The sequence below is a fragment of the Perca fluviatilis genome, chromosome 6 (genome assembly GCF_010015445.1).
Source record: "Perca fluviatilis chromosome 6, GENO_Pfluv_1.0, whole genome shotgun sequence".
Taxonomy (NCBI): domain Eukaryota; kingdom Metazoa; phylum Chordata; class Actinopteri; order Perciformes; family Percidae; genus Perca; species Perca fluviatilis.
In genome coordinates, this window is record NC_053117.1 from 33,882,653 (window position 1) to 33,907,366 (window position 24,714).

Here is a 24,714-nt window from a genome sequence, read left to right on the forward strand (position 1 = left end):
TCTTTGAGATTGTTACTTTAAAAAGGTAACCTTGAACCTGCATGAACAGATTTTTGGCCACTTGGGGGCAGAGGACACAAGTTGTAAATCCAACATCAACATTTCATCATTTGGTGAACTTGGTAGCAAACAGTAGCTTATTTACACATCCAGCAGACACGGATCAACATTAGCATTTATTTGGAGTCATTTCTGATGAACGTAACTCTAACTCAGTCTCTCTCTTATAGCTCCGTTTTTGGTCTCCACCAACTCCTAAAAGGGAAATATCTGTCTCGTTAGCTGATAAATGCTCCACTATGTTCACTACATTGGGCAGTACAGTGGAGTTTAGAGCTTTTCTCTGAAAATAGCTGCCTGCTGCAACTGGAAACGACCCTGATAAGAGCAGTGACTGAATCAAAAAGAAAAGTAACGAACCGGAAAAACTAAACGGTAACATGGTAACAGTGATGTCTCTGATTGGTAGAACTTCACTTAAGCTTGTGGGGAATAAGGGATAGAAATGAACTGAACAGAGGAACGTAACATTTCTACTCAATCAAACTGAAATCAGGTAGGTATCAGTCTGTGAAATTAAATTCAGGAAGCAAATGTTTAAAGCTTCGTCCATCAAATCGCTCAAATGCTGAAGAGGACGGAATATGTCAACACAACACTGTTGTAGTACAGCTGGCTCCACACACCTTGTAGAGAGCATCGACCTTCATTGTAAAGCCGTCGACGCCCGGCATGGCTGCCACTGTCTGCAGCTCTGGGATGTCTGAGGCAAAGTGAGCCTCGAAGGGAACGTCGTGGAAAAAATTATCACATACGTCTGGCTGTTTTCGGTCCTGTAGAGGAAACATGAAGAGGGAAAACATTTAGAGCACTTTAAATTAAACTTGTCTTCCTTATTCTTGTTTTCATCTGCTGGACGTTACAAATCATTTTGAAATTCAAACAACGGCTCTACATAGTGACATTCAAGAAATAATTGTCTGCAGCATAGTATAGTGTAGCTGCAGGGCAAAGGCATTAAAGCAGCATTTCTGCTGCACATAATGATGGTTTGTTAACAACGACAACCAGCATCAGAAAGATCATTTACATGGTGAAGACTGTCGGTAGTGTAAATAACCGACAGGCTTTGAATGCTTTCGAAATGAGAATGTTTTAAGAGGTGGGACTGGTCAGACTGGTGTGAGAGGTAAAAAGGTGTGATGTTAGCCTACAGGAAGAATAGGGTTATCGTAGGTCATCTAAAGCAAATAATTCCAAAGAAAATCTAAAGTGCTCTTTCTCTTTGGTTATAGAGCTAGACTGACAAAAAAAGGGTAAATTAAGTTAATGTTTTTTAACCATAAACAATAATTTACAGCACTTTTCTTAACAGGTACACTGTAAAGTTACTGCTTCTCTTTTTTTCATGTAAATGTAAAGTTCAGTGACCATTTTATGAAAATGTTATGGTTGCAATTTTGCTCCCGCAGCCGGATTTTTCTCCCAGCAACTATTTGCCTAAATGATAGGGAGCACCATGGATTCTCCAACCGTGGACAGAGGCCTTTACCTCAACTAAATGAGGCTTTTATATTAGACAGACATTTGTTTCTTATTTCCCTGTTTCAAAGTATATAGAAGTATATTTGATCATATTTGTGTAGGACATCCATTTTTGAATTTTCTCCCATTTATCATATTATTTTAATGTTTATGCTGTTTCCTTGTCAACATCTATTGTATCAGTTTCACATTAAAATGCCTACAGCAGTTCAATCCTTTCCCTTGAAGTCTTTTATTATGAAACAACAGCAGTAAGTACCAATTTTTAGTAACAGCTGGACGGGGTAGTGGAACTGACCAGATTTAATTAATCAGTGATTGAAGTAGTGTTTCTGTTAAAATTAACATGGCAATCATTATAATCAAAGTAATTTTGTTATATCCTACTTTTTTTCCCCAGCCTTTTATTGTTCATAAAAACCTTCGGCTGTTATGTAAAATACAACAGAGTTGTTCAGATAAAGACACCGTCTGAATCCTCAATATGTATGTATGTATTATTTAATAATGATCTTAGTAATGATATTTACCCTCAGGTTGGCAGACGCATTATGAATAAACATTCACCACAGACCAGAGTAAACACAACACAACATCATTTGTACCAGCAGCAGGAAGCGATGTTTGAGGTGCTTGTTGGGCTGGATGCAGCCGTACTGCGGCCCCTCGTTGTACAGCGTGCCTGTGGGGTCAAAGAAGGGAACGTATCCGTCCCTGCCGGTGCAGAGGTAAACCTTCTCCAGCTGCAGTTTGTAGGCTGCGTTCAGGTTCTGATCAGGGTTCCACAACACCCTGCCATACAGAGTCTGACCTGCAGGGGCAGCAGAGGGACAGGTTTTCTTTCGTTTGTACGTCTGCGTAAAAACTCAAACCCTCTTCATCTGCGACTTGAATGACGTTAAGATTTACAACGTTATCTTGTTACAGTACTTCTTAGTAACTCATAACATAATATATATAAATAAATGCAGATCCCACACCAACGAAGCAACACCCAAAGGCCTCACAAATGTAAATAAGTTAAGAGGATTAAATATACACAAAACACATTGATTTCTTATAATGCATATAATTTGTCTGTATATGATTGAAAAAATATGATTCATGTCCAGAATATTTGATGGATCTTTTGTCAAATGAATCATCACCTCTATTATTTAAATTTATTAGGAAAAGGTTTGGAGTAGGAAAAACCGAAACAATAGGACAGTGTATTGTAAAAACGATAAGAAAGGTCAGTGGGGAATTTCCTTATTATCTTTAGTCAACTTATCTAAAAGGCTGCTTTAAGAAGGTTAGTTGTGTTTCTCTACACGTACCCATTGAGAACGCTCCTTTGTAGTCCATCTCAGCCATAGAGACGTCAGCGGTGGCGGGGTCCATCATGAACACCTTATCGTTGTTACACAGCTGGAACTCCGTGTTGAGGGAGTAAACCACCGGAACGGGCCGGTTGGTCTGCTGGAAGGCGATCGGCACCAGAAACCTGTTGGGGAGAACAAGACAGTTCAGTTTTGTTAGTCCTGTTCCCACAATCAAACTCATCCTTTTTTCTTCTTTGATGGAATCGGATTGATTGGTATATGATTGAGTTTTATCTTTGTGTTTTGTTTGATTTTTTTTTCTTTTAAAGATTAGTTTTTGGGCATTTTTAGGCCTTTATTGACAGGACAGCTGAACAAATGAAAGGGGAGAGAGAGGTGGGAATGACATGCAGCAAAGGGCCGCAGGTCGGAGTCGAACCCAGGCCCGCTGCATTGAGGAGTAAACCTCTATATATGGGCGCCCGCTCTACCAACTGAGCTATCCGGGCGCCCCTTTTTTCTTTTTTAAGGTATGTTGATCGTTCCAGATAAATAAATGAATAAATAAAAACGAAACGGAACTAAACAATGCATCACCACCAGGCTCTTTAAAATATGTCATTATCAAACTCAAACTGTTTGGACTCAAGTTGGACTTCAGCAGGGACGTACTTCTCTGGAGCGTGAGCCGTGCAGGACAGAGGTTTGTCACCGGGGTCGATCCAGGGCTGAGTGGGCTGGACGGTGCAGGGGACCAAGAAGACTGTGTACTCTCCAGAATAGTCCTTCCTGTTGAAGGATTCCCAGAAAGACAACACAAAAGGATTATAACCAAGGCACAGTGAGGTACACTGAAGAATCGAAGGGTTGATCTCGAGAGCAGATAAAATCCTTCAGAGGTTAATCATATCACTCGAGGATTTTCACGGAACCATTGTGGTTGTTCCACAAGGAGCATTCCGAAGCTCCCTGCAGCAAACATAACATCAGCCTCCAACTAACATCTTCTCATGTAATTTAAAATGTGTATGGCTACTGCGACCATTCGCTGGATGACATTGCATTTTGAAAATCTTTTACTCGATTCAACCAATTGTACAAAACTAATTGTAACAAGCAGCTCCATAATCCCCATAATTCTGTCTCCTGTCGCTCCCTCTGATTATGGCTGTGGATGAACTGAATGACCTGCTGTAGGAGCTGGTGGCCCTCCACAGCTGGTACGGTGAGTCAAAGGTCTGAGCGCTCCACAGCAGCTGAATGTCGAACTCGATGCCTCCGAGGTGGTCGGGAGCCATCAGGTGGGACTTGTGGCCCGGCAGAGTGTGGTGTTCAGGGACAAACTGACCTGGAGGAAAGGAAACCAGGAAGAAAAGTGAGATGGAGAAGTGCGCTTCTTTGCTCTGAAGTGGACTGGCTGAGAACATCCTTTGCTTCACACGAAAAGACTGCTGTCTCTCTTCATCCCTTAGGCCACCAAGTCAACAAAGTATATGTGTGGTATAATAAGAGGCACTGACCTCTAAATTTGGCGTGGGTTTTGAACTCAATCACCAGCCGTCCGTCTTCTCTGATGTAGATCCTGATGATCTGCAGTCTGGCTGAGAGGACGCTGTCAGTCTGGATACCTGCACTCAGAAAACACCACCCGAGGAAGTCAGAGGTCAGAGGTCAGATCAAGAATAAAGCAAAAGTGCAACGCTGATCAGATAAATAAAACAACCCAGGGACCACAGATGCAAATTAGCTATATAGCTAACTGGCTCAATATTTGTCGTGCATGGTGCCTGTTAAATTAACTAAACTAAACACAATAGGATCCTGATCATTTCACATAATGTGTCAGATGTTTGCAAACATGGACCAAATGCACATCTAAATGAACAATAAATTAAAGTATAAAAACATGTTAACTGTATAAAGTTTTACATTTTCATCTTGTATCTCCTCACCTGTCTCATATCCAATATAACTACAGGGGACCCTACTCAAAATGAGCAAAACCACAATATACATAAACAACTATGCAGATACATGTCTAGTCACAATGTCAAGTATAAATGTAGAAATCCAACTTCATATTTATGTGTGCTGAACCTCTTCTGCTCTGTTTTCACGTTAACTACCTATACAACTTAAGATATACTTTCAAAATCTGTAATAAATGTTTCAAATTCACTCTAGAGACTTAGTTATGTAATACACAAATTTGGGTAAACTGAAAAATGTGCATGTAGATCCAGAAGAAATGCATAAAGGGAGACTTGTTGTAACTTTGCATTATGATTAGAGATGGCCCGATACCATTTTTTGCTTCCCGATACCGATTCTGATACCTGAACTTGCGTATCGGCCGATACCAAGTACCGATCCGATACCAGTGTGTCATATATTTTATTATGTATTAACAATTGTACACTACTATCCCTGTATGGATCTGATATTATTTCTATCTTTGTTGTCCGTCTGGCTCAGGTTAAACTCTTTGTAAAACATGAACATGAATGAATGCAACAGAACTTTCTTTTATTCTCGTTGTTATAACGGAAAAAGAACATAAACTACTTTAACGTAGATTTTCTTTAGGGCTTTATTACATAATGGTATCCGATCGGTGCATAAACTCCAGTACTTCCTGATACCGATACCAGCGTTTTAGGCAGTATCGGAGCCATCTCTAATTATGATTTGCTCATAAATAGATAAACTCAGTTTATTTTGGTCCTGACCTGTCCTCCAGAGCACGGTGTCGTAGAAGAAGGAGAACTCCATCTCGGTGTGGTGCTCCAGAGAGGCCCAGCCTCGCGGTGCCGTCACGTAGATGTAGGACACGTAGAGAGGAACCTGCACCGTCAGGAAGGACTGAGCAGAGTCCCGAACCTGGAAGAAGAAGAGTTGTTGGGCATTTTAGGCCTTTATTTGACAGGACATATGAAGACATGAAAGGGAAGAGAGAGGGGGAATGACATGCAGCAAAAGGCCGAGGTCAGAGTCGAACCCCACACCACTGCTTTGAGGACTAAACCTCTATATACATGCTCTTATATACATGCTCTACCAACTGAGCTATCTGGGCACACGGAAGAAGAAGAGTTAATGTTGGTTCTCTACCTGCAGACTGGCACTCATCAGGCACAGAGCAACTACTGTTTTGTAGTATTTTCTACAGAATATCTTATTTAGATCTGACCTGCACTATGATCGATGGTCGCAGATGTAAAAATGTATAACTTTTTCTATATATATTTTTCAAATTGTCTTCACCAAGGACATAATACTCTTAGTTTATATATCAGCATAGGGAACTGAATTCTGTATGAATAAAAACTGATTAAACTTGCCAGTTCATTCTTGACCTTGTAAACAGCAGTTGACAAAAGTACCATTTACAGTACTCGCTTGTTCTAGAGCTTTTTACAGCACTGTATGTTGCACGTTTATTCCAAGGAAAATAATTGACTGCCAAAGTCTGCTTAAAAGTTTTAAGCAATTAAAAAAGTCATTAAAGTGCTCAGAATAATGTAAAATTTGAACATCTACAGTTCCATGACAACTAATCAAACTTCTGATGATGAAGACTGTGTGATATGGTCAAAACCCCGTAGAAAAAGTAGAGTAGTGGACCTTGAGTAGAGTTCAATCAACAACATTTTGGTGGTGATTTAGATATTCATCTTGAGACAAATATCAAAAGCTACTCAGTCGAGGTGTCTGCTACATAGTTTTGTAGTTCTAATTGATAACTTTGACCAATTTAAAGCGCGGCGACTCGTATATGGTGGTCGTAGAAACAACTGGCCCTCGACTGTTCTCATGTACCTGGAAATCGGCGGTGACGGAGCCCCCGCAGACGTCGATGAGCTCCGTCATGTCGTAGTAGGCGTCAAAGGTCCAGATGCAGCTCTTGAGGTTGAGGTGCTTGTAGAGCTGGATGCTCTTGGCCTCCCGGACGTTGGGGTTGAACTGGTAGGGGCGGTCGTATCCCGGCCCCAGAGAGATGCTGTCATAGGACACGTCGTCTAGGAAACCCGTCTCTGTGGAAGAATGCCGTCAAAGTTTGTCTTAGCCGAAACAGATCCAAGAAACCTTTGTGCCACGGTCACTGAAAACGATAGTTTCTGATTTCACCAAAGATCTGGTAAAAGTTTAAGCACAACTCTTTATTCATTGCACATTGGTATATTACATTGCAAGCAACTACATAAACAACATGTCTGCTGTTTCAGCTCTGATTTTAAAAGGATTCACAGGAGGGCCGTGTGTGTTTGAGTGACTGACCGGAGAGACCCTGCAGGTCTTTGAGGGTAACCAGGTTGGAGCAGACGTGCTGCTGCCTATAGATGGACTCTGACAGCAGGAAGTGAAGGTTGTGCAGCGGCATGGTGGACACCAGGGGGAGCATTCCATCCTGATGGGGGATCTGCACTGAGATATGTATCCTGAACACACAGGGACACAAAGAGAGACATTAACAAACAATACATAACGCTTTGCTCGGGACTTGCGTACAATTTAAAAAAGGCACTGGTTTGCTCACCGGTTGGGGTGCTCCTTGTGCTTGACGTCCAAGTATTTGAGCGTGGCGATGAAGGACTGAGCCTGGAAGCCCCTGGCGGTTCCCGTGGTAACAGGCGTGTGGCAGATGGAGCCATCTGTGCCGATGGTGGCGATGTTGCTCCTCAGTGGTGTTCCAAGGTGTCCCGCCTTATCCCTGGCCTGAGCGACGCAGCGAACGTGGAAGCGACGGCTGAAATAAATACTGTCCAGGACCTGAGAGAGACAGCAGAAAGGATGAGACATGAGAGACGGCACAAAAGCAATTCTAGGTTTTTTCTTCGAATTGGTTTTACCAGGACATTTTTTTCATTTATAGATCCATCTTACCAGGGGATTCTGGGTAGACATTTACTAATAGCTGGGAAGTTGTTGCCCTTTATCACATTGTCGAAACTGGTCATGTTTTACTGATAACTTTACATTAAACTATTCCTTTTCAAAAATCCCAGCTCACCATATGGTTGACGCTGGTATATGGTGTGGTGTCTGTGACTGTCTCGAAGGGGGACCGGGCACCGCTGGTGTCGGTGGGCGCCGCCACTTCCCAGGAGAAGTGAACTTGGGTCTGGTTGATGCCGGCCTCCTCGCAGCGCTCCTTCATCACAGAGTACTTGGGGTAGTGAGGGTCACAGGGGGTGACGCACACCAAAGGGTAACCTGGAGAAGGTGTCTTCTTGCTGCCCTCCTTGGTCACCTCCTGGACGTGATCATAGTCCGCGAGAGAGACCACCTGAGGAGGAAGCAAGATGGGTACTGATTACATTTTATTTTTAGGAATTCAACTTTCAAAAAATGAGTTGGGTAGAGACTGCATGACACTGCATGAAATGAGGTTCCTGCTACGGTAGTAAAAGACATAGGTAAAACCCCCCACCACATAATATGGCATGTGAACATAGCTGTACTCATTTTAAGTGGTTCTAGTTAAATTAAAAAGAAATGCTCCGCTCCTGTGGAACCAGCTCCCACTTTGGGTTCGAGGGGCAGACACCGTCACCACATTTAAGAGTAAACTGAAAACCCTCCTCTTTGATAAAGCTTATAGTTAGGGAGTGAGGAGTTGCAGCGTCCGCCTAACCGGCCCACCTGCTTCTCTTCGTAGTCATCAGTTCTTTTTATCATATAATCAATAATATAGCGAGAGTAGAGGGAGGCAGGCCAGTACAGCCCGATCCGGTTGGGGAGAGTTCTAGCCCGACCAGGCACCTCTCTTTAACCTGCCTCTCTTAGTTATGCTATTATAATTCTAGACTGCCGGGGAAGTTCCTTCCTTCCTGTGACACACTGAGCTGCTCTCTCATCTCTACTTGTTTCCTTTTGTATGCATCCTGTCCCAGAACTGCTTGTTACTAACCTAGCTCTGGGGAGTTTACTCCCCGGAGTCCTTATGTTTCTTCTTCTCTGCAATTCCCGGCTGCATCCTGCTGCGTCCGCCGCATCCGACATGACATGAACTTCCACGATGACCTTCGAAGTCACTGTTCCATTATCTTTAATGTGACTATTATTTGCCACTGTTCATCACACCCCCAACCGGCCCGTCAGACACCACCTACCAAGAGTCTGGGTCTGCCGAGGTTTCTTCCTAAAAGGGAGTTTTTCCTTGCCACTGTCGCAATAGCCACTGCTAATGCTTGCTCTTTAGGGAATTACTGTAATTGTTGGGGTTTGGGAATTTATAGAGTGTGGTCTAGACCTACTCTATCTGTAAAGTGTCTCGAGATAACTCTGTTATGATTTGATACTATAAATAAAATTTAACTGAATTGAATTGAATTGCCAAAGCCTGTGAACAAACTGCTGAAGGAAAATGTTGCCCATGTTTCCTGTTGGAGTAACTGAATATGTAGTAGAGGAGAGAAGGGCTTTTACAGAGAGTGGAGATGTTTCTGCTTTGTAGCGTCAGTAGTGCTTAATACATTTTAAGCTCTCAGCACAAGCTTGTTGTACTAATTTGTCCCACCTTATGTTCTGTGTTTGTATCAAAAAAGACAGACTTGAATAATTAGTTATGTCACTATGTCATTTAAAGCCCACTGAACAAGTGAAATGTTCAACATTTCTTACAATAGGTGTGGCAGGGAGGATGAGGCTGCCTGAAGCCTCCTGGTCCAGAATGGTCACTGTTGCCGTAGTGATCTCCCCGAGCACCGCCTCCACTGGGTCGTCAGGGCCAAGGACCAATGAGAAGGACTCGTGCCACTCCCTGTCTTCATTGGACAGAATCTCCACTTTGAATAGGATGTGGTCTACCCCTACAGAGGGAAGCAGTAAGGGATATTAATGCCATATTTAATCTCAGTTTGAATCTGAAAAAAAAAATCTCTTAAAAGATGTAACTTTTTTCTGTGAATTTTCAGCACTGACCAGGGGTGAATTTTAGCACTCGGCTATTGGGATTGTAGTCGACTCCAGACTGGGCCGATCCGTCTCGGGTGCTGCAGCGGATCTTGGAGGTCCGGTCCAGATCCCCGCCACGGATCACCTTGATGTTAAGCACCTCGATGCCATCGGGACCAGGAGGCTCTCTGACCTGATAGGACACCTGCTCAAACTCAATGGTGGGAGCTGGAGGAACAGAAGAGGATGAAAGGTCAAAGAGCTGCCCTCTAGTGGTTGTACTGTCCATAATGATTTGCACATTAAATACACACACCCTGCGTTCCAATACCCATACTACATTACACTTTAGTATGTCAGAAAAAGATTTAGTATGTCCCATCACATAGCATCTTAAATGCAGTATGCCAAAAATACCAGGATGCCCTACTACATTTGATCGGATTTTGCAGTATGCAAGTCAGCTTTTATGGCTATTCCGACCCACAATCCTTTGCTCAGCATATATGAGCAAGAGGGTCAAAGTTCAAGGCGCAATCATATGGAGAAGTATGTCCCGATTGTATGCATACTGCATGCACCAGTACATACTTTAAGTAAAAAGAATATATATGTGATTTACAACTCCTCTTGGGCCTTTTATTTATTTTTTCAACTTTTTTTATTTCAATTTTCACTTCCCTTCAATTCCCCTACCCACCCACAAACCAACCCAGTTCAGGTCCAAAACAAACGGGGACACACAACACAGACCCATGCACACTGACAAACACACCAGTAAGGGCACACAACATCAAAAGATAAAAGTGAAAGAGTTAGACAAATTAAAAGAGATACAGGAAGAGAGGAGATGAAAAAAAAAAAAAAAAAACCCGAGCAAAATGGGGAGGGGGGCGTCAAGTAGAGCGGTCCAGAAGGAGCTTGAATAGGGCCTTTTCAGAAGAAAACAACACACTGATTTGGATGATATATATATATTTATTATTATTATTATTATTATTATTATTATTTTTAACCTACAATGGCCTTAATGCCATCGTCAGTATGTCAGCAAATGCAAACCGTGCTAATCTGATATTTCTTTAAGAGTTTATTTGATGTTATACTCAAAGAATATGTATTTTTCAAAAACAATATTCTAACTTCTTAATAAAATACACTAGGGCTGCAACTGACGATTATTTTAATAATCGATTAATCTGTCGATTATTTTTTCGATTAATCGATGAATCAGATAAAAAAACAAAAAAACATTGATTTACATCAACTCAATACATACATACTTGTTGTTTTAGTTAATAGTTGTGTAAAGGTAAGTAACCAATTATAACCGTTATCGATTCGTTGTTGCAACCCTAAAATACACTGAGACGATGATGTATAACTTTCATGAGCTAGAGAAAGAAGACAAATCAAATGTTCTCTCTGGAACAAAACAGATGTGCCACGAAAGTTCAGCTGTCAGTGAGACTACATCTATTCACCAGAAAGCTACCTGCTGTATGTGACTTTTGAGGCATCTGCTTACCATCTTCGTCATTGGTGATGGTGATGGTGACAATGTCGCTAGCGCCCACCATGGCACCACTCCAGTGGTCACCCAGCGGTGTCCCAAGATGCACCTGGAACTCCTCTTCGGGCTCAAAAACAGAGTCATCGTTGATGTGAACGGTGCAGTTTTTTACCTGAAAAAAAAAAAAAACACACACACACACAAAACATTTGAATGGGAAGGCAACTGACAAAAAAACATACAAACAAACTTTATCTACTTTAGATGAACACTTTGGACCAAATTCTACCTTCTCTCCTTTGAGGAAAGTGATGCGCGACTCGTCAGCGTTCCTCCTCTCCTCGAAGTCGTCCATCACCATGGCTGACATGGTCCGAGTGAAACAGCGCACCGATGACTTGAAGGACAGGTCTCCTGTACGGATGATGGGGATGTGCAGGACGCTGTCTTTCTCCTTCACAGTGTAGGCGCTCTTCTCAAACTGCATGCTGGGAACTGAGAGAGGGGATGATGGCTGTGAGAAAGCTGATTATGCATGTGAGGTATGCGAGATGTAAGAAGCCTCAAATGAAAAGAAATGAAATGCATAGTTGCATGCTGTGACATTCTTGGGTGTACATACTGTCCTGGAAGGTGTCAGTGATGACGACGTTGGCTTCGTAGGGCTCTTGGAGGACAGCACCTTGAGGAGAACTGAGGAACACTACAAACGACTCAGGTCCTTCGATGGACGGGTTCTGGATATCGTCCATGATGGTCAAACTGCACGTCTGTAAAAAAAGAGAGCTGAATATTAGCAAGGTTTCTAAAGGTGTCCTAGGCCAGGTCTTCTGTTTTAAAGGTAAAGAGGTAGGAAACATTGTCTTCTTTAGTTCAATATGTTATTTTCTGGGTTATAATAAAAAACACAAATGAAGAGTGCATTTCATTAAAAAATAAAGCTAAAAAATTCCTGCTTCTCATTCTGCCTTTGAAGGACTTGTTGGACATGTAAATATGTTAATCTTTAAGAATTAATGAAGAGGCTTTTTTATATCCCTTCTAATCCAGCTGCCTTTGATTCAGCACTTTTACATATCCTTGCTCTAGGTGAGAAGTCTCTGCCCTTACCTCCTCAGTTCTTCCAGGTTTAAACTCCACCTTCTTGGAGCTGGGGATGTAGTCGACCCCCGGGCTGGCTGAGGGGGGGTCTGAGGGGCGGGTGGCACACCACACCGAAGTCACAGAGGACAGGTCACTGCCGTGGCGCAGCACTTGTATTTCAATTGTGCCTAGAGTGTGGAGATAAGAATGAAACGCAGGTTTAAAAAAATATGGGAATACTTTGTAAACAGAATCTCTGTATCTTCAAACTATAGATGCAGTGTTTCCGCTATAATTGTACAGGTCTGGCGGGCCACCAGGATAACGTTAACATCCACCAGGCCAGAGAAATCGTTTGTTTTAATTAAAAAAATAGTTAGCCAAATATCCATTGTGTTACCCCTATATTCATTCTGCAGCTTCGCAATTGTCCGTGGTTAGTTAACGTCTGTAACAGCAGGTAGGGAACAATACGCTAACCTGCTGACGTTTTTTGTGTTTTTAGCTAAGCTGGACCCGAGAGTATTCGGTTAAAACAGATTGGTGATGAAGTTTTGCCCTCATTATTCTCTGTGAAGTTTGCTGAAAATGATGTAATGTAGTGTTCTATTTGAAGTGAGCACTGCGCCGGACTCTGTTTAAAAAATGCTACATTGCTTGTAAGGAAATAATGGGAGTAACAGGCAAACCGGCTTTAAAAGTATTTTTTATTTATTTTTTTTTAAATAAGTGCTGTGCAGTGGATCCAATTCATGCCGATGTGAAGAGAGGAACTTTGAGAACTAACAGTAGCTTTAAGTAAAAATGCTGCTAAAAGTGATTGTGAAGTAAATTGGACATAGTGAACCTTTGACAGCAGTAGCATGCTAATTAATAAAAAAAGGAAACTATACATCCTCTGTTATTCCACTTCAAAACATGTTCTCTGTTCCTAAATAAATTAAAAAGGCTAAAATGTACAGACTTATTTGAAAAACAGAAGGTATCTTGTTCCTACAAATGAGATGTGTAAATGTTCAGGGAAGTGTGCTAACATTCTGTTTCATGTGTAGTGAGAGGGTCAGGGGTCCACAGACACTGCACTACTGGCAAAACGTTAATGCTACACCCTCAGATCGTAGATGTAGCCATTATGAAACTTCCCTTTCCAAAGACAATTTGTAACTCTTCTTTCACTGTCCCCATGGAGATCATTAGATTTTCGCATTTCCCTTTTAATCTGAAAAAAATGTGCAATTTCAAAGAATTTCTCTTGGGGATAGAGAAAAACCAAAAACTGCAGAAACAAGAAATAAAACAGAAAACAGCTCATACCAGCATCTTCACTGAAAGTAAAGGTGGCGTTCCCGAGAGAAACCGTCGATGCATCGTTGGGTCCGTCGATGATGACCTTGGCGGACGTCACGTCCCCGATGCGTGCGTTATCCGAGGCGTCCGACAGCACCACCTCAAACTCCTCAGACAGCTCGTACTCGCTGTCGTCGATGAGCTTGACGTCGCAGGTGGACATGCTGACGCCGGGGCCGAAGATGACGCGGTTGTCATTGGTCATGCCGCGGCTCTTGTAGTCGGAGCCGGACTCCAGAGCGTGGAGGCTGCTGCCCTGAGCCGACTTGGCCACGGTGTAGCAGAGAGCCGACACGGTGCTGGAGGAGTCACCTGAGTGGAAATGAGCCAAGAGAGACAGGGTTACCGCTGGTCATAGGTTGCTGCTTGGTGTATTGGTGCTTTGTTTTATTTGGAGGCTTTATTCACCGCACTCTGTGCCCAAATATAGACATGTTTGCTTGGATTTATGTGGAACCATAACAGTTTGGTTGGTGTTTGTTGCCTTATCTTTAACATGCTTACTTGAAAATGTCCAGGTTAAACCCCAAAACATAATGGAACCTGATCGTAGTTAGTGTTTCTGCATGAAAAGTAATTTAAAAAAAATTTAAATAAATGATTCTTGGCGATTAATTTTCTGCCGATTGACTAATTGATCACGATGAATACTGTCTTTAACACCATTTGGCATCTGACATTAAAAGTTGACCTGCTTCCCACTCATGCTGGCTGTACATTCATTATGTTGCCTCAAATATTTAAACGGGGAATACGGGTGTGAATACATCACTTAGTGTAAGCCTCATATGGCCTTAAAGAAGTGCTGCAATAAGCAGATACAGAACATATTTGCAAATATGTAGTTAGCTTTCATTTAAATAAAAAGTGGGAAATGAAGTGGTCAATAGTCAAAGAGGTTAACAGGGATGTTGCAGTTTGCTGAGTGTTCTCTACCTTTTCTCTCAATGGGTGCATGGATGAAGCCGGTGCTCTCGTTGACATGGTATGTCTTCTTATCAAACTGCAGAGTGGGTTCGTCCTCGGTGTCGTTGATGTTGACGATGGCGCGCGTGTTTCCCCCCAGCAGCGCATACACAGGCATGCTCAGCTCCACGTGGAAACTCTCAGTTCCCTCAAACACCTTGTCGTCGTTGATGACGATGGTGCACACCTTGGTGTCCTCACGCTCATCAAACTGTACCTGTTAATTAACATGATAATGGTCAATATGTATATCGGGTTATGATTGGACATATAATATCTAATGGTACAGAGAATAGGAAACACTCAGATCAGTGCATGTGAAAAAAACAAAAACAACAAGCTGGCACAAAAAAAAAACAAAAAAAAAGTATCATCTAGAGGTGAAAAGCTGCTGATGTTAATTGTAGATTGAAGCCCTGGTGTCGTCAACAGATTCTCACACCCATCGCGTCAAATACGGATGCTTGGTCAGGTGCCTTTGGTGTTGTTATTGACGCTAAAAGGCTCCTTTAGTGTCATATCTAAACGCGCTTGGTCGGGACTATTGAAGTCACTTTTGACGCCGTTAGGTTAAGGAAAAGTTTGTGGGTGGGCTTACGTTTCCATGACACGCGGGAAGAATGGGACGGTTGGATTTAGGAAAAGAAGAATGGGACGGTTGGGTTTAGGAAAAGAAGAACGGACAGTTGGGTTTAGGAAAAGAAGAATGGACAGTTGGGTTTAGGAAAAGAAGAACGGACAGTTGGGTTTAGGAAAAGAAGAATGGGACGGTCGGGTTTAGGAAAAGAAGAACGGACGGTCGGGTTTAGGAAAAGAAGAACGGACGGTTGGGTTTAGGAAAAGAAGAACGGACAGTTGGGTTTAGGAAAAGAAGAACGGACAGTTGGGTTTAGGAAAAGAAGAACGGACAGTTGGGTTTAGGAAAAGAAGAACGGACGGTCGGGTTTAGGAAAAGAAGAACGGACAGTTGGGTTTAGGAAAAGAAGAACGGACAGTTGGGTTTAGGAAAAGAAGAACGGACAGTTGGGTTTAGGAAAAGAAGAACGGACGGTCGGGTTTAGGAAAAGAAGAACGGACAGTTGGGTTTAGGAAAAGAAGAACGGACAGTTGGGTTTAGGAAAAGAAGAACGGACAGTTAGGTTTAGGAAAAGAAGAACGGACAGTTGGGTTTAGGAAAAGAAGAATGGGACGGTCGGGTTTAGGAAAAGAAGAACGGACGGTCGGGTTTAGGAAAAGAAGAACGGACAGTTGGGTTTAGGAAAAGAAGAACGGACAGTTGGGTTTAGGAAAAGAAGAACGGACAGTTGGGTTTAGGAAACGAAGAACGGACGGTCGGGTTTAGGAAAAGAAGAACGGACGGTCGGGTTTAGGAAAAGAAGAATGGGACGGTTGGGTTTAGGAAAAGAAGAATGGGACGGTTGGATTTAGGAAAAGAAGAACGGACAGTTGGGTTTAGGAAAAGAAGAACGGGACAGTTGGGTTTAGGAAAAGAAGAACGGGACGGTTGGATTTAGGAAAAGAAGAACGGGACGGTTGGATTTAGGAAAAGAAGAACGGGACGGTTGGGTTTAGGAAAAGAAGAATGGGACGGTTGGGTTTAAGAAAAGAAGAACAGGACGGTTGGATTTAGGAAAAGAAGAACGGACGGTCGGGTTTAGGAAAAGAAGAACGGACAGTTGGGTTTAGGAAAAGAAGAACGGACAGTTGGGTTTAGGAAAAGAAGAACGGACAGTTGGGTTTAGGAAACGAAGAACGGACGGTCGGGTTTAGGAAAAGAAGAACGGACGGTCGGGTTTAGGAAAAGAAGAATGGGACGGTTGGGTTAATAGGAAAAGAAGAACGGACAGTTGGGTTTTAAGGAAAAGGAAGAACGGACAGTTGGGTTTAAGGAAAAGAAGAACGGAAACGGTTGGATTTAGGAAAAGAAGAACGGACGGTTGGATTTAGGAAAAGAACGGACAAACGGTTGGGTTTAGGAAAAGAAGAATGGGACGGTTGGGTTTAAGAAAAAGAAGAACAGGACGGTTGGATTTAGGAAAAGAAGAACGGACGGTCGGTTTTAGGAAAAGAAGAACGGACAGTTGGGTTTAGGAAAAGAAGAACGGACAGTTGGGTTTAGGAAAAGAAGAACGGACAGTTGGGTTTAGGAAACGAAGAACGGACGGTCGGGTTTAGGAAAAGAAGAACGGACGGTCGGGTTTAGGAAAAGAAGAATGGGACGGTTGGGTTTAGGAAAAGAAGAATGGGACGGTTGGATTTAGGAAAAGAAGAACGGACAGTTGGGTTTAGGAAAAGAAGAACGGAACAGTTGGTTTTAGGAAAAGAAGAAAAGAAACGGTTGGATTTAGGAAAAGAAGAACGGGACGGTTGGATTTAGGAAAAGAAGAACGGGACGGTTGGGTTTAGGAAAAGAAGAATGGGACGGTTGGGTTTAAGAAAAGAAGAACAGGACGGTTGGATTTAGGAAAAGAAGAACGGACAGTTGGGTTTAGGAAAAGAAGAATGGGACGGTTGGGTTTAGGAAAAGAAGAATGGGACGGTTGGGTTTAGGAAAAGAAGAACAGGACGGTTGGGTTTAGGAAAAGAAGAATGGGACGGTTGGGTTTAGGAAAAGAAGAACGGACGGTTGGGTTTAGGAAAAGAAGAACGGACGGTTGGGTTTAGGAAAAGAAGAAAGGGACGGTTGGGTTTAGGAAAAGAAGAACGGACGGTTGGGTTTAGGAAAAAGAGAGAGAAAAACGGACGGTTGGGTTTAGGAAAAAGAAGAAGGAGGGCCGTTGGGTTTTAGAAAAGAAAAGAACAAACGGTTGGGTTTAGGAAAAGAAGAACGGGACGGTTGGGTTTAGGAAAAGAAGAACGGGACGGTTGGGTTTAGGAAAAGAAGAACAGGATGGTTGGGTTTAGGAAAAGAAGAATGGGACGGTCGGGTTTAGGAAAAGAAGAACGGACGGTCGGGTTTAGGAAAAGAAGAACGGGACGGTTGGGTTTAGGAAAAGAAGAATGGGACGGTTGGATTTATATTACAAGTTTGGAGTGAGAAACTTATTCTCTAATTCTTTGTTCTCAAGACAAATGATTGGGCAGGAGAGATTACAAAAGGATAAACTTAAAAGTCTTTAAAACTTAAATTCCCAAGTTATTGATACTTCATTATTTAGCGGTCAGTTGTTGAATTTATATACCAATGTTATATCCAAAAAAGCTTCAATTGAAAGCCAGTTGTAGAAGAAGGCTGAAGCTTTGACATATTGTTTAAAATTTCCTACACAGCAATGACAATAAATAAAAAACAGTTAGTCATTGGTGATGCACGCTTACCTGTCCAGCATATTCCACATAGTCCTGCTGGCCTGGTCGGGATCCAACGCTGCTGGTGGAGGTGGCGCTGCCCTGTTCTGTGCGGCAGAGCACGACGGCGTACTGGTTGAGGTTACCTGCTCGCTTCACCGTCACCGCCACCGTGCCGGCCTTCTCGCTCACATTGTAGCTGTGGATCCATCACAGGAAGTGAGAGGTTATTTTATTTTTATTTTAGGTCTTCATTTGAGAGGACAGCTTAGACATGAAAGGGGAGAGAGAGGGGGAATGACAAAGGGCAGCAAAGGTCCGCAGGTCGAAATCGAACCTGCGGGCGCTGCGGCGAGGACTGAGCCTCTGTACATGGGGCGGTGGTACTGACTGGTATGACTTTTGGATAACAATGTGATGAGTTTCTGGATAAAGTAATGCCATTTCAGGAAGTTTTACCTAACGATAACTTTCTCTGAGTAATTTCCCAAACAGTGAACGAATGGATGTTGGTCTTGGTAAACGCCTCACACATGATACGGACCTTTTGTGCTCAAAGCTGACCAGTGACCACTGGATGTGAAAGACGTTGTCGCTGACCACATTTGGTTTGCTGTCTTTGACCAGGAACTTGAAGTTGTCCATGGTTTCCTGAACGTTCTCCTGATGCAGCACGTAGCGGATCAGACCCAGGTTGATATCAGCTAATAAGGAACAAGGTCAGATTAATAATGATCAAACATTTATTTCCTTTCACACTTTCTTCTCATCTTTTACATTCTTTACATTCTCATCTTTTACACAGCGTCCTTTGGAATCAGTTTATTGCCGAATGTAAATAGATACAGTATATTTGTAAAATAATGTTTCAAGCATTGCAACAGCTCGTTGACGGGGAGAACTACATTTTGTCCTCTAGCACACTTAGCCCTGATCTTTACCCAGTTCCTACAGGGGTCGAATCTTAATCGTAAAAATCTTTGTAAAGAATTAATTCTCTGTGAAATAATGATTCCATATCATGTGCAGCCTCTGGCCTTTTTCCATTACGAGAGCAATAAATAAAAGTTGAAAATGAAGATGAAAGCCATCATTGGCTCACAATTTCTGCTCATTTATAGCCTAACTTCCAGAGGAGTTCAGAGAAAAGAAATTACTTTGTAATTGAGGGCTGAACGCCAAAAGACGGGTGCGAGTCCCCGTGCTAGAAAGATGTTTAAGTGACCTTCAGGAGGTTCAGAATGAACACTTGCAGCGATGGACAGAAAATAGTACTAAACCACACAGGCTAAAGAATGTATGCTCTAATATCCAAAACAAGAACTTCTCAAAACATTGAGTGCAAGAATATGGCAGAATATAAGAGTTGGGATCATGTTGACAGACAGTTTGTTATCACCCACTTTATTCACATGTCTTCTCTCTCAGGGTAACAATTTATTTTGGTTATTGAATCATTTAGGAAATTATGTTTACAAGCTCCAATACAACATATGAAAGTGAGTGTTTGCAAGCTGCACTCCAGCCTAGAGGATCAACATTTCACAAAAGCACACCGACACTGATCCCTTGCTGCAGCCTAGAGGTGGAGATAAGCAGGCTCATGATGAGAACACTGCTGATTCAAACTGCACTTTGGCTGGGAAACAAAGTGGGCAATGTGAAACTGGAAGAAAGATATTCCCATGGCTGCTGAAGTGCCCTTGAACAAAACTTTCAGTAAAGAGGAGACAGAGAGTGTACAGGCAGGAAGGTGGGGGTCAGGTTTGCGTCCTTTCCTTATGTTCTTTACCTTTAAACCCTTCTCCTTCTGACTGTGAGGACATGTAGAATTTAGTGGAGTCCCAATTCAAAACTTCACTGTGTTAAGTGACTGGTTAACCCTCCTCCTCTACTTTCTAATTGGTATGAAGTGTTATATAACACCATGAATTAGCTCAAGAAAAAGAACAAACAGGAAAGGGCAGAGATGCCACATCAACCTGGATAAGGGGGTCACAAAATGATTTAAGGATAAGATGCTGAATCAAAATCTACATACAAAATAATATTTTTTCTGACTTTCACTTTATATCACTTTTGCCTGTCTCTTTTTGAAATGTTAGATACTACATTTAAAATACTACAAATTAAATCATTTTAGAAGGAAAAAGACCAGAACTTGTAATTAGGGATCACAAGCAGACATGGCTTCCTTTTAAGGAACCACACGCCAAAAGTGTTAGAAACAACTGCTAAAGAGTGGCAGTGAAATGCCAATTGCAAAGCTGTAATAACAATAATGAAAACCTTACATTACTGAGTGTTCTCAAGCCAAAACATTAAAAAAAAACTCTCTTTATTTTACTTACAAATAATATAAAATAGCTGAAATAAAAGGAATTAAATATTTTTCTATGTGCAATAATAATATACCTTGTGTGAAGGTGGTGATGGGGTTGCCAGGTTTCAGCTTGCTCTCCAGGAAGCCCTGCTTTGGCTCTGTTGTGATTTCGTAAACCAGCTGTCCATCATCTGTGTCTGGATCCATGGTCAGCAGCTCCTTCTTGCTGATCAAGTTGGTGGCCTAATGGACATTTAACAGAAATGACTGAAATAGCCTGCTCTGCCACATTTAGACTCAATATTATACTCTAGGTGTTAATAATAATAATAATAATAATAATAATAATAATAATACTACATTTTATTTGGCGGACGCCTTTCTAGATACACAAGGACATCTTACATGTTTAAGAGGGCATACAAGAAGAAAATACAATAGAATACATTTAGCTTCATAGAAATACATTTAACAAAATTGACAACATCTGAAAAGTGCTAAGAAACGTCAGAAAAGTGTGTCGGGAGGGTTTCTATGGCGATGCAGTATTATGGAGACTTAAAGATTAAAAGCGTTCTTAAAAAGGTAGGTCTTTAACATTATTTTTTTTTTTTAAATGAATTAACTGTGTCTGCCTGTCGAATGTGGGAGGGCATTCCATAGTCTTGGTGCAGAGCAGCTGAAGGCCCTGGCCCCCATGGTGGAGAGGCAGAATGTGAGGGTGACAAGGAGGCCAGACGAGGAAGAGCGGAGGGAGCGAGAAGGGGCATAGCCTGGTAGGAGGTCAGTAATATAGCTGGGTGCGAGATTATGGAGTGCTTTGTAGGTCATGAGGAAGGTCTTAAATTCAATTAAATCACAGACTTTATCTAGCAAGGCCTCTTTCACCCCCAAATGACATTTTTAGAACATCTGCTATAGAAACTGGTGGTTGCGTTGTGTTGAGGTGTTTTATCCAGCAGGGGGAGCAAGTAAATTACACATTGAGAGCAAACAGTGATAGAGATTCCCTTGGCAGACCTGTCAGTCACAAAGACACGTTTAATATGTCACTGTGATTGGATGAAGAAGCACAAAGCTGTCTGCGCATTCTTTTCCTGTTTTACATGATGTTGAGCATTTCTGCTTTCCTTTGGTCCGTCTGTCTGGTTTTCCTTTTCTTTTTTTCTTGTCAAAAAAATAAATATAAAGTAAGAAAAAACAATCAAGTCACTTCTTGAAAACTGCATGTCTTGTCATGTTAAGGAGTCTGTTGAGCCTACAGACCACTCTGCAACAACCCAGCCTCCTGCACATTCACAACTTTTTGTGTGTACAGTTAAGTGTCCAGTGAAACTAGTCTTCTACTGGAAAACCAAACACAATGGCAATTTGAAAAGGGTAATTAGAAAGTTGATCTTCATCACTGGGTCCATTACTCCCTTTTTGGCTATTAAGCATCACCATTAAACAGAGCAAAGACTACTACATTGGGCCTTTATTTCTATAGGACAGCTGAAGACATGAAAGGGGAGAGAGAGGGGGAATCACATGCAGCAAAGGGCCACAGGTCGGAGTTGAACCCGCGGCCGCTGGGTCAAGGGTTAAACCTCTACATAAGGGCGTGCGCTCTACCAGGTGATCTACCCAGGCGCCCTCTGCAGACATTTGTGAAGAGGAAGACTTGTACCTTGTTGTCCATGTACTCCAGCCACTGCAGTCCCAGGTTGGTGACGATACGCGGCGTGCCATCGTCAACTGGCAGAATATCGATCTTGAACTTCTGTGGAGCAGCCGTCACGATCTGGAAAACCAGAAAAGTTGACATAAAAATACATGTTTGAAGACATTTTTTGAAAATTGAATGGACAATCGGAATGTAACTGCTCCAGGTATATTGAGATTTTTTTTTTAGATATCTGTCCCTCAGATTACTGCCTACATCCCAATACAATAGAAGTGAATCAAGTTGTATTTGTGGTGCTCCACATTTAAGCAGCAGCATCTGGTTGCAGAAACAGTCTGCTGGAAACATGTACAGCCTACATTTGAACTACTTCCCACTGACAAAAGTTGGGACAACTTTGTATTCAGAAAGAGTAGTTAAAACAAAAAAAATTGATTCTCATGAACTGGATACAGTATAGGTTGAGTGTCATCATAGTGGCAAAAACAAGCACAGCAGGCTATTACTCTATTGATTTGTCCCCCTTCAAGCTGTGATGACTGAATCAGATAAACTACTCCAACCTTACTGCATTGTGTCCGAGGTGCAAAATGGAAAACAGAAAGAACAGCCTGTCATCACACAGATGCTGCAAAGGCCAACTTTGACACTTGCCATTTCAAGGATGCATTCATCCAAAAGGTATTATAGGAGCTCATGCATTATTTAATCACAGGACAGCTCCAGTGGGAGCACATTCACCTCAAACATTGGCAGCGGTAATGCTACGAACCATCTTCTGAGGTGCAGAACACGTCTGACCATTGAGCCAAATGTCCCCAGGCGGTCGAAAGATAATAAACACAAGCCTCATATAATTGTGTGTGTGTGTGTGTGTCGTCAGGGATATCTATCAATACCTGCCTGCTGTCATTCAGTTTAATCATATGGACTATTTGTAGTGACAGGTGGTGGAGGACGGCTGAGAGGGACAGCTAAATTGACAAGCGCAGAAGTCAATTCACCTTGAGGCTTGCTCATAACTGCCACCATAAAGCTGACATTAACAACGCACACACACACACACACACACACACACACAGATGTTTGTAATTCTATACTTGTAAGGACCCACATTTATTGCATTCTACACCCAGAAAACAGGGATGGCAAAATGAATCTAATGGATTGCGAGATGATTCTCAGGTAAGAAATTACAAACATTCTGGTACATAGAACTGTGTTTTTAGATCTTTCTGTATTTTTTTCATATTCTTTAAATTGTACCCAAGCAGGCCTCAGATTAAATAATCTGTGACCTTGTGAACCTTCCAAAAAAATCCTCACCTTCCAAACACGAAGACACTTTCCGAAAACGTCCTCACTTTCTACACATGCAATAAGTTTCCCAAAACATCTAATTTTTCTAAAAAATTTCCTCACTTCCCAAAATGGGTCCACAGTTTCAAAAAATTTCAAAACATTGTCACTTTTTCAAAATGTCCTCACTTTCCAAACATGTCCACTGTTTCCAACATTTCTAACAATTTCCTCATGTGTCAAAACATCGTGACTTTTCCTTCCTTACTTTTCAAATGTCCCTACTTTTCAAAAAATGTCCTAATTTTACAAAAAATATGTCCACACTTTCCAACATTGTCCTCACTCTACAAAACATTGTCTTTTCGAACATGTCACTCTTCGGATCTATAACTGAACTAGGTCCTCACAAAGATATAAGAACAAGAGAATATACACAAAGTGCTGATTCAGCTCTCTTGTCATGAAAAGGTCAGAGCAGCGACTCCCCTGGCCACACACACACTCACACACAAACACACACGCACATGCATGCCCTAACTCTGTTAATAAATGAAATAAATACGTCAAGAAGCCTCCTCACACACACACCAACACACAATCTAACAGCAAATTTAGCCTTCCTGCTGTTGTTAAAATGTCAAAATACACACACACATACACACACACACACACACAAACCTCCTTGCTGCCCTCCTCCACCATGAAAAGCAGGTTGGTGCCATCGGCCACACTGAAGGTGAAGCGGTCCTTGAGCGAGTTGGAGCCGTCGTGGTTGTAGCTTATGCGGTTCTGGTAGATGTCGTCCATGGTGAAGCTGCTCGTCTGCCGGTAGTGCTGGCCGTTGCTCGTGCGCTCGATGGTGCCGTGCCGAGGAGCCTGGACAACGGTGAAGACAATGGACTCCGCCTGGACAAAGTTATGTTTCAGCAGAAAAAAATGGAGGGAGCGGAAAGAGTTTTGAGTGAGTGGTGAGGATGTTCTGGTGAAAGTCAATTTTGAGTGTCAGTTTGTCAGAATCAGTGAAAACACAGAAACAGTGAGGGTTTCTTTTTTCTTCTTCTTTTTAAACATCTACCGTTTACTTCTCTATAAATATAGTTTATTATTATGACTTTGCATCTTCAACAACCCACAGCTGAATACTTAAGCTCCTTCGTGGCTTTTAAAAGACATCCCGTGTAAGGAAGGAAATGTAATCGCAGTAGATGTAGTAATGGTTATTCAGAGAAAGTAGATCCACACAGCAAATGGGAAATCCCAATTATCACAAAAGAACTCCTGGAGTGGCTGAAGATGGCATATTGATGGGATTAACAGTGTAAGCGTATCTGGGGCTGGCGGAGGAAATCTTTTTTGTGATGCTGTTGACAGAAAAAATAAAGCCGTAGAGAACAGCCAGCTTTCTAAACAACAGCTTACACAGCTTAGTTTGGCCAGCTTAGCTGCTGATCACCAACTATTATTTGGAGGTCCTGCTCTT

The 24,714-nt window shown here is 42.1% G+C and overlaps 1 protein-coding gene across 1 annotated transcript in view; it reads right to left on the bottom strand.

Moving 5' to 3' along the window:
* Nucleotides 1-24,714, bottom strand: part of fras1 (Fraser extracellular matrix complex subunit 1) — a 266,280-nt gene that overhangs the window by 3,052 nt on the left and 238,514 nt on the right. Inside the window, 24 exon segments of the mRNA XM_039804033.1 lie at nt 687-833; nt 2,151-2,356; nt 2,865-3,031; nt 3,522-3,638; nt 4,038-4,197; nt 4,370-4,477; nt 5,579-5,729; nt 6,669-6,883; nt 7,128-7,288; nt 7,387-7,619; nt 7,861-8,136; nt 9,474-9,661; nt 9,774-9,974; nt 11,275-11,431; nt 11,549-11,754; nt 11,882-12,029; nt 12,370-12,530; nt 13,657-14,001; nt 14,626-14,872; nt 17,974-18,142; nt 18,488-18,647; nt 20,359-20,509; nt 21,936-22,049; nt 23,913-24,140. Of these exon segments, the coding sequence (XP_039659967.1) occupies nt 687-833; nt 2,151-2,356; nt 2,865-3,031; nt 3,522-3,638; nt 4,038-4,197; nt 4,370-4,477; nt 5,579-5,729; nt 6,669-6,883; nt 7,128-7,288; nt 7,387-7,619; nt 7,861-8,136; nt 9,474-9,661; nt 9,774-9,974; nt 11,275-11,431; nt 11,549-11,754; nt 11,882-12,029; nt 12,370-12,530; nt 13,657-14,001; nt 14,626-14,872; nt 17,974-18,142; nt 18,488-18,647; nt 20,359-20,509; nt 21,936-22,049; nt 23,913-24,140 (4,416 nt within the window).